This window comes from Podarcis melisellensis, assembly GCF_964234715.1.
Source record: "Podarcis melisellensis genome assembly, chromosome: 8".
NCBI classification, from domain to species: Eukaryota; Metazoa; Chordata; class Lepidosauria; order Squamata; family Lacertidae; genus Podarcis; species Podarcis melisellensis.
The window spans coordinates 74,406,972-74,417,148 of NC_138540.1; the positions used below are offsets into that span (position 1 = coordinate 74,406,972).

The window sequence follows — 10,177 nt, forward strand, 5'->3', positions numbered from 1 at the left end:
GAGGGTGGAAGCATGGGTTTGTTGTCCCAGGGTAATAGATGGCTTTAACCCACATTATTTACGTGCAACCCCAATTTTAGGGTACACAGTCATGAGGCACCTTGAGTAAGCTTTCTAAATTTGGAAAAACAAATAGCCACCACACATATTGGCGCTACCAATTTTGTATAAATAGAGTTTGTAAAATATTCTTATTTTTTCTCACAGTGACTGCTGTGTGCAAAATGATTTTAAAAATAAATGAAATAAAAACAACATCCAAATACTCTTAGAGTTTCATGAGCCCTTCTGTTTTAATTCCATCAGCCAACAAAGTGGGGCATGGCTAGGTTAGGCTAGGCGATTGTAGTTTGAGGCAATAGGAGTGTGCAATGAAGAAGGAAAGAGGGAAGGAGAGCCTGTGTGTGTGTGTGTGCTTGACACTGCAACTCCCCAGACTAGACCAGGCATAGAATTCTTTTCTTAAAATATTTGTGAATGATTATGGGAGTGAGGCATACGGAACTGACAAAAGCTCCTATCACTGCTCACATATTTTCATCTGCATGCAAAGTTATAATAGTGCATCAACAACTCATGAGAAGCATTTGATTCACAAATGTATTTCTTTGGTTATTGATCTATGGCAGGCAAGCAGCATCAAAAGGCGGAGGAGACCCATTTGCAGAAATCATATAGGTTAATGAGTCACCAACTTGTTAATCAGAGTTGGCGTCACTAGGCAGTCACAGAGCGCCAGACTAGAAACCCATGTCCACTCTCTGGATTCAGTCTTGCCTGATTGTTCCTCCTCCTGCTCCTCCTCCTCCTCTACTGTTGCCCTTCTGGGTCAAGTCAAAGGTCCATCTAGCCTCAGTCACAGATCTGACTGTTCTCACAATGCATATACTGCAGATCAGTGCTGTGGTTAGTGCTTTCATCAGCCTTCTTCTCACTCTCATTGCCCTGGGCTCAGACCACTGGGTGCTAATTGGCAATTTGAACCGTGGCCTCTGGAAATTTTGTCGTCCTTCTGCTTCGAGCTATATTTGTGTTACATATTCGATGGATCTAGAACCAGGTGAGATCTTCTCTGTCTTGTGCTTGGACTACTTAAGGTACGGAATTCAAAAGCAGATTGAACTGATTTTCCTTTCTAAGGCATGCAGCTGTGTGTGGGGGGAGGCAGTTGATCCTTCTTCAACCCCCTGAAAGTCCAGTGTGACTAGAGATAACACATTTACCCTGTCCTTTTTTTTTGGGGGGGGGGGTAAAATAGTAGGTGCTGGGACTCATATCTTGATAAAGGTGTCATGAGTGCCAGCACAAAATGGCTGCTGTGGGTGGGCAGCAAAAAAATTAAAAGGTGATGGTAGTTCATACCACTGAGGCTGGATCTACATAGATATGAAAAATTATATATATATATATATATATTTGCTTTCGTAGATTTTCACGGGTACAGGAATGCAGGTTTTGGTGTCCTCGGGTGTCTTCCCGTGTAAAAGTTGGGGTGTCTAGGCGACGTTTCGACGAGGTCTCACTCGTCATCTTCATAAAGATCTTCATGAGTGAGACCTCGTCGAAACGTCGCCTAGACACCCCAACTTTTACACGGGAAGACACCCGAGGACACCAAAACCTGCATATATATATATATATATATATATATATATATATATATATATATATGTTTACCATTGACGACGGATCACTGCTTTACTGTGCCCTCTCGTGGCACATTTTTAGAACACATTTTTAACGTTATAATTGACCAGTGTAGATGAGTCCTCTGAGTCCCCTCTTTTCACAAAATAACCCTTGCCTTTTTAATATATGCTGTCTGGAAGCCATTTTTGTCTGCCAAGGATCCCCTACCATATACCACCTTGCATGCTGCAAAGGATCCTGGGAGTGCTTTGGAGTGCCCACTCCATTTGCACTGTGCTCTTGGCAGGTTTGCTGTGCTCCAATGTCGTTCGGTGTGAGTTGGGTGTGTCTTTCTTCAGTTCTGCGAAGCTGTCTGTTGCAGGAGAAGATCTGTGGCGTTGGGCAAGTTGCTCCGAAGAGATGTTTCCCTACCACAACTAGTCTTCAAGTTGGCAAACCTTTGATGAGTTTCTCCTCCTTCTTCTTTAAATAAGAATAAACTTGTGCATCCCACCACTGAGACCATTCCATTGTAATTATCCAACCTCCCCAAATTTCAACACTCCGACTCCTTTCTGTTTGAACAGTACAAACTCCACAAACACCCTCCATTTCTCCCTGAAATCATTTCTCCTGCATATTCCCCCTCTTACGTTAATGGCACATGTTTATTGATCATTAATAGCTCTATCCCACACCTCTTTATACCATTCTTCCATTTTATATTCTGCTTGCCCCTTCCACTTCCTAGCTATCATAATTCGTGCAGCTGTCAATAAATTAGTGAGCAAGTCCTTTATAGCCTGTGAACCTTCCACCCCATCGTAAATTGATAATAATGCTACCTCTGGACTTTTGGTCAGCTTTAACCCAGTGATTTCTGTAATCTCCTTAAACACCTTTTGCAAAATTAAAAATTAAAAAATTGTACATATTTGCACCGCCACAGGTGAACATAATTCCCGGTTTCCTGGCATCCCCTCCATCATAACACTGAATATTTCTTGTTTATTTGATTTAATCTGACAGGTGTTAAATGCCATCTCCTAATCAATTTATAATAATTTTCTTTCATTCTTATAGACAGCATTTTCAACATATGTTTCTCCTATAATTCCCCCAGCTGATACCATGTAACTGCCCTGTTGTTTTCTTTTCCCACACCTCTTTTAATTGATCTCCTTGACCCTCCATTTCTATTAATATTTTATAAATTTCACTGATTTCCCTTTTTATAACTGTATTTTTTTCTTTATCTCTCCTTTTTATATATTTTTTTCCCAAATTTTGTATATTCGTTGCAGTTCTTGTTTTCCCTTGACCACTTCTTTGTCCATAGCTCCAGCTGTATACAGTTAAACCAAGTTATTTTACTTCCTTTTAGAGCTTCTCTTATTTCTTCTTTGCTTCTCATTTTCTCCACTCAATCCTTTATTTTAAGTATTTTCTTCTCTTTCACTTCTTTTTCAATTTACTTTTTTCAATTTACTGAGAAGTCTTCTGTCATCATCACCAGGGTTAGTGGGGAATTTGCTAGTATCAAATTTTCTTTATATTTTGCCCATATCTCAATGATATTTCTTAATAAGGGATTGTCAATATTCTGCCACCATTGTCTATTTGGTTTGATAAAAAATATATTCACTAACTTCTCCCTCATTTCCTGTGTATCACTCTCTAAGCATTCTATCTCTCCTTGTTCTGTTATACCATCTGTGATATATCTTAATCATACCATCTTCTTTTAATAATTCTAGGTTTTTTATCCGCATTAGAAAATTTATTAATCATACTTTGCCAACCCTTTATCCCTGTCTCCATTATCTTAATTGGTAACATTCTAAATAAAAAATTTACTCTAGAAAAAAATTCATTTTAATTATCAGTAGTCTTCCAAACCATGAAAGCTTAATTTTCTTATATTCCTCCAACTTTTCCTTAATTTCCTTCTTTAATTTGTTAAGGTTCTATTGGTCTAAATTGTCTAAATTTCTTGTTATATTTATTCCCAAGTATTTCATTACATTTCTTAGTTTTATATCTATTTTTATTTTCTTCAAAATGATAAGCTTCTAAGGATACTCAGGAATACATGTGTCAGGGAACTGCCATCGCAACTAGTGGAGGAGGCGAGGCTCCACAGCAATGCTGGAGAGGGGCCAAGCAAGGAGAGAGGCAGGTCTCCGGCTGGGGAAGATAATCAGCGCTACACCAGGGATAGAGGGGGGCCGATGGGGGAAGCAGAGAGGAGGCTCCAGGACTCTTCGCAGGAGACCAGCGAGGAGAGCACAGGTCCTCCGCTGCCCAAACCCACCCTGCGCAGAAGACTTCCGCGCAGGGAAAGTAGGCGGCGACTTGGCGTCAAAGAGCTTCTTTGCTGGAAGAGGTTCAAGAAACGCCCACAGACGGATTCTGCTAGCGACTGAACAGCCACGAAGTGAAGGGCTGTCCAGCCAGGAAAGGTTTAACCAGGCCACCTAGCCAGGAGTGGCGGCAACTTACGCACGAGCAAAGCCATATAACCATCACAACATGCTATACACATTTTTGTCTACTTGAAGAAGCCATGGTCCAATCTGAAAAATACAAATATTTAGGTTACAAAACTATAAAAATAAAGAAAAATTAAGTTTGCAAAACAATAATTACCATGTGGTTTAGGGTAGATCAATGTGTCAGTGTCCACTTATCCCCAGTGTAAATATGACATATCGGCAAAAGTCAGAAATTGAAAGATAACTATAGCACGCACACGAAAATCGATTTCAGATTTGAAATCAGCATTGAAAGAACATATAAGAACAGTTGAAAAATCTCATGCAACAGAAAATGAAAAAAAAAAATTGCTCCCCAGTATACTGTGTATCCCAAGGGAATACAGTTTTTTGCATACCTCCAACTGTACATAGATATACAGTACATGTCATTTTCAATGCTATACATCTCATGTTCAATGCTATATAAGACACTTACATTTATACTTATATTGTTCTACTTTGGCTATGTGTTTAATAAAATATTGGATTCTTGCATTGTGAAAAACAAAGATTATGGTGAAAAGTGAAAAACATGAATTGCCAAAAAAAATGGAGCTTACAGAATACATACATCATGATCAGGCAGGTTTTCTTCCAGGGAGACAAATGAAGGATAATATAAGAAATGTTATCAATATAATAGAATACCTGGGAGCAAGAAATGAAAAACAGGCAGCATTGATGTTTATAGATGCTGAAAAAGCCTTTGACTCTTGTCTCTTGGGAATTCATGAAAAAAATGGGCTTTGGAGAAAATTTTGGGAGAGGGATTGAAGCAATATATTCGGATCAAAAATCTAAATTAATTTTAAATCAGGTGGTAACAGATGAATGTAAGATACAGAAGGGAACAAGACAGGGATATCCTTTAACACCGTTATTATTCATTTTGGTCCTAGACGTCCTGATGAGAAATATCAGGGCAGATGAAAATATCAGAGGAATTATGGTAGCGAAAAAGACATATAAATTGAAAGCATATGCTGATGACCTTGTAATTACAGCAGAAGACCCCAAGAATTCTCTTCCGAAAGTCCTAGAAAAAATGCAGGAATTTGGGCAGGTGGCAGGCTTTAAATTTTAAAAAAAAATAAGACAAAGCTGTTAGTAAAAAACCTATCAGAAAATACTTACAAAGTATTTATCAGAGTATAGAAAAAGAGATTCATAAAAAAGTTAAATATTTAGGAATTTGGCTCACAACCAAGAATATAAATACAGTGGTACCTCTGGTTACAAACTTAATCCGTTCTGGAGGTCCGTTCTTAACCTGAAACCGTTCTTAACCTGAGGTACCACTTTAGCTAATGGGGCCTCCCGCTACCGCTGGGCTGCTGCCGTGCAATTTCAGTTTTCATCCTAAAGTAAAGTTCTTAACCCGAGGTACTACTTCAGAGTTAGCGGAGTCTGTAACCCAAAGTGTTTGTAACTGAGGTGTTTGTAACCCAAGGTACCATTGTATCTTTAAGGATAATTGTGAAAAGATTTGGAATAAAATAAAAAGGAATCTAGAAATATGGGGTAGAATGCGACCCGCGCATGTGCAGACGTGTCTTACGTTTACTTCAGGATGCGAACGGGGCTCCGGAATGGATCCCGTTTGTATCCAGAGGTACCACTGTATACAGATTAATTCTGAAACAGGACGGAGTGCATGCAAAACTGATATGTGTCAGATAAAAACTGATTGATCCATCCATGGGGGGAAATATTACATGGGACATTTGCAGGCTATTGCCAAATCCCACAGATGCATTTAACCTTTTTTCTTTCTCTTCCTTCCTTCCTGAAAGATTCGTACCACGCTACCCGAGCCTTCTTGTTCTTCGGGATGATCGCTGGAGCCATCTCTTGCATTGGGCTTTGTTGCACTTTCTTTCCCTTCCAACTTGGCTCCATCTCCAAGACTAAGAGCTCAGCTATAGCCAGCCTCATTGCAGGTATCATGGGGGTTCTGAGCATCTATGTCCACACTAAGCCCAAGCCCCTGAAACCCCAGAAATCAGAGCTGTAGACTGTGTTTAAACAGATTCCGTGCCAAGAAGACCTGAGCTCAAATGAAACATATTCATTTCACAGAACACTATTGGCAGAACTAAGTTAAACTCAGAATAGACTCACGGAAATTGATGGATATGAATAAGGGTGAAAAATGCCCTTCCCCCTCTCCACCTCCAGTTTCAGAGTTACAAAAGATGAGGGGGGAGATGCAAAGGGCTTTCATAGCCTTTCCAGGGAGGCTGTTTTCCACCTGCTATGCTGGAGTTAGAAAGCAGCCATGTGGAGTGCCTTCAAAAGCCACACTGTGGGGAGCAGTGGCTTCCATTGAATGAAAACCACATCCCCCTTCTTAATAATAATAATAATAACAATTTTTTATTTATACCCCGCCCTTCCCGGCCAGAACCGGGCTCAGGGCTGCTAACACAAATAAAATTACAATAAAACGTAATAGAAAAAGAAAAAAAAAACAGTTAATTAAAATACGGGTTAAAATACAGTTTAAAATGCAGCCTCATTTTAGTAGTAGCCCATAAAGCAAAACCATAAGGGAAGGGAAACATAAGGGTCAGACTGAGTCCAAACCAAAGGCCAGGTGGAACAGCTCTGTCTTGCAGGCCCTGCGGAAAGATGTCAAATCCCACAGGGCCCTGGACTCTTGTGACAGAGCGTTCCATCAAGTCAGGACCAGTACTGAAAAGGCTCTGGCCCTAGTTGAGACTAATCTAACCTCCTTGCGGCTCGGGACCTCCCAAGTGTTGTTATTTGTGGACTTTAAGGTATACCAGGAGAGGCGGTTCTTGAGTATGGCTTGCTTCTAAAACCTTCCCCCTTTCACCTCATGCTGCCACAACCAAGCAGGATGAAGAATTTGCCTGGCAGGAGGAGCAACACTGGGAGGTAGCCAGTAGCAGTGCTGGCAGATCTGTGCTTCTGGATCCTGGGAGCATGAACCACTAAGGTAGCAGGCAGAGGAGCCAGCAGAGCAGGGCAGTGGCTACCACTTGTCTGATATATAATGAGAGGGAGTGCCAAAGTGTAGGTGCCACTACATCAAAGACCTGATTTTGACATCATGTAGAGCGGACCTCCTCATAGCCTGGGACCTGCAGGATGCCGTATCTTGCAGAGCACAGTAGTCAGCTTGGGACGTAGGGAGTGAGATGATGTTTTAGGGCTCACTGGTCCATAGCAATATAGGGCTTTGTACTAATTTTGAACCTTGCACAGGGCAGCCAGTGCATTTCTTTCAGCCGTGGTATATATGTTGGTCATATTCTACCTCAATGAGTAGTTGATCCTCTCCATTTTGCACCAGCTGCAGCTTCCAGCTCAGCATCAGGGATTTAATTTATAAGTAACTTGATAACCTGATGTATATTTTCTTCCTAGCTGGTTGCGTCCTGATTGCCATGGCCACCTTCACAGGGTGTTTGACACCACAGAGCAGTTCTGAATGGTCTTACGGATGGTCCTTTGGCTTGGGCTGGGCCACCTTTCCTCTCTTCCTTATTACTGGTGAGTATGTGTCAAATCGGAAATGCTGAAAAAGCACATCTTTATTTAAAAGTTTGCCTTCGCGTAGCATTGTCAGCTGCATTATTTAAGTCTGGGGCTTCTCTACAGTGTGTCCATTTGAACACAGATGAAAGCAGGTGTGTGTTCCCTGTAGAAGATTCAAAATGCACCTTGTAGTTTTGTGGAAGAGAATATATTTTTGCCCTCTAGAATGGCAAGTTTGTGACCTCACTGATGAGGAAGTGAGGTCAGCAGTCCAGATAACTTGGATGGAGTTTGATTCTGCTCCCCCTGTTGCCCTAACCAGCCCCTTTTCTCTCCTGACAGGTGGGCTGGCTTTCGCCTTGGATAGGGCTGTATCAACAGCAGCATGAAGAAAAGGCTGTGCTTCCACTTCAGATGACACCTGGGGGCACACAGACACAGCCTGCACTGGGGCGAGTTGGAGCTAGGGGGAATCATATTTGAAAAAGTGAACATCCGGACACAAAGGTTGTTGAGCTTTTGTCAAGGTTGTTGAGTTTTTTTTAGTTTTGCCCAAAGTTATTCCTTTGCAAAATCTCTAAGGGTTTCATCTTCAATGAAATTTGCCAAGATCTATACTTCCGACATGGACTGAATACCCGCTATGTCTGGGAAATTCCGGATGTATGGCAACTTTAATGACAAAACTGGCATTGTTATAAGTCCAGCAAGGTGGTTAAGAAACTGGAAGTTATTTACTGAATGCTGTAGAACAGGACTTCTCCAACTGGCAGGGGAAGGATGATTAAAGTATCACATTAGCTTAATGTATGCTGCTATTGCCAGTTAAGAACGATGATGAACATTATTATTATTATTATTTTGTAAATTTATTTATTTGGTTTTTTAAATTAAAATTTTACAATAACATATCAATATACAATAAAGAAATAAGGTTCCATATATAAAAGGACACAGATTCTGAAGCCTATAAGACAGCCTGGCTATAAGGGTGGAAGCATGGGTTTGGATTTAGAATCAAGGGGTCTAATTTTGCTCCCAGCAGACTTCCCTGCAAAGCCATAGGAAGCAATGGAACCTCTCTCGTCTCCATCCATTGATATGTGGCTCTTTCTCTCCCCCATGCAAGTTTTGGGAGAAAAGCAGTTGTTCTTGGATGTGAATTTCTCTTTAACAGAGGGTTCCCCCACACAGCCTATTTATTCCTCCCAATATACTTGCAGAAAACTTATGTGAAGGTTAGATCATTCAGCATCTATCCTGATCTTTCTTGGGGAGTCATATTACAATAAGTATTCACCCTGCCTTTGCCCTGATTTGTTTGTCAAGTGTTTATATGTGTTCCCAGTTATAATTCACTCATTTCTCACTTGTCAATGCATTTCCCAGCACTCCTCCCCAATCACACAAAGTCCCAGGGTAATAGATGGCTTTAACCCACATTATTTATGTGCAACCCCAAATTAAGGGGACACAGTCTGGAGGCAGCTTGAGCAATGTTTCTAAATTTACCTCACATGGAAGTATTTGGGGAAAAAAATATCCACCATGCATACTGACACTACCAATTTTGTATAAATAGAATTTTTAAAAAATGCTTATTTTTTCTCTCAGTGACTGCTGTGTGCAAAATGGTTTTAAAAATAAATGAAATAAAAACAACATCCAAATACTCTCAGACTTTCATGGTAAAGGTCCAGTCGTGACCGACTCTGGGGTTGCGGCGCTCATCTCGCTTTATTGGCCGAGGGACCCAGCGTACAGCTTCCGAGTCATGTGGCCAGCATGACTAAGCCACTTCTGGTGAAACCAGAGCAGCGCACGGAAACGCCATTTAACTTCCCGCCAGAGCAGTACCTATTTATCTACTTGCACTTTGAGGTGCTTTCGAACTGCTAGGTTGGCAGGAGCTGGGACCGAGCAGCGGGAGCTCACCCTGTTGCGGGGATTCGAACCACCGACCTTCTGATCAGCAAGTCCTAGGCTCTGTGGTTTAACCCACAGAGCCACCTGTGTCCCCAGTTTCATGAGTTGCTCTCAAACGGGGGCGGGAAACCTGTGTTTGGCAGAGGTTCCACCCATGCAAAAGGCAGAGGTTTCTACACTGCTAGAATCACACACGCATGGAGCTCATTTCTCACTTGTTACTCAACATACAGTGGTACCTCGGGTTACAGACGCTTCAGGTTACAGACGCTTCAGGTTACAGACTAACCCAGAAATAGTACCTCGGGTTAAGAACTTTGCTTCAGGATGAGAACAGAAATTGCGTGGAGGCCCCATTAGCTAAAGTGGTGCTTCAGGTTAAGAACAGTTTCAGGTTAAGAACGGACCTCCAGAATGAATCAAGTTCTTAACCTGAGGTACCACTGTATTCAGGTAAGAGCTGTAGCTCGGAGGCAGAACAAGGACTCTGCATGCAAAAGAACTCAGGTTCAGTCCTAGGTATCTCCAGGTTGGGATGGGAAAGACCCATGCCACAAATTCTGGAAGACTGCTGCTAGTAG

General features: G+C 41.5%; 1 protein-coding gene across 1 annotated transcript; it reads left to right on the top strand.

Annotated features, from left to right (window-relative positions):
- The first annotated feature begins 868 nt into the window (after positions 1-868).
- On the top strand, positions 869-8,138 carry LOC309375331 (lens fiber membrane intrinsic protein-like). The gene is made up of 4 exons (XM_081921026.1): positions 869-1,060; positions 5,960-6,106; positions 7,560-7,685; positions 8,013-8,138. Exons 1-4 carry the CDS (start codon positions 880-882, stop codon positions 8,057-8,059), a joined length of 501 nt encoding a protein of 166 aa, XP_081777152.1. The 5' UTR covers positions 869-879; the 3' UTR covers positions 8,060-8,138.
- Positions 8,139-10,177: the final 2,039 nt, after the last annotated feature.

Coding starts and splice junctions, on each gene's coding strand:
- LOC309375331 (XM_081921026.1), top strand. CDS start 880: ATGCATATACTGCAGATCAGTGCTGTGGTTAGTGCTTTCATCAGCCTT. Junction 1,061..5,959: donor TTCGATGGATCTAGAACCAG/GTGAGATCTTCT, acceptor CCTTCCTGAAAG/ATTCGTACCACGCTACCCGA. Junction 6,107..7,559: donor TATAGCCAGCCTCATTGCAG/GTATCATGGGGG, acceptor TTTTCTTCCTAG/CTGGTTGCGTCCTGATTGCC.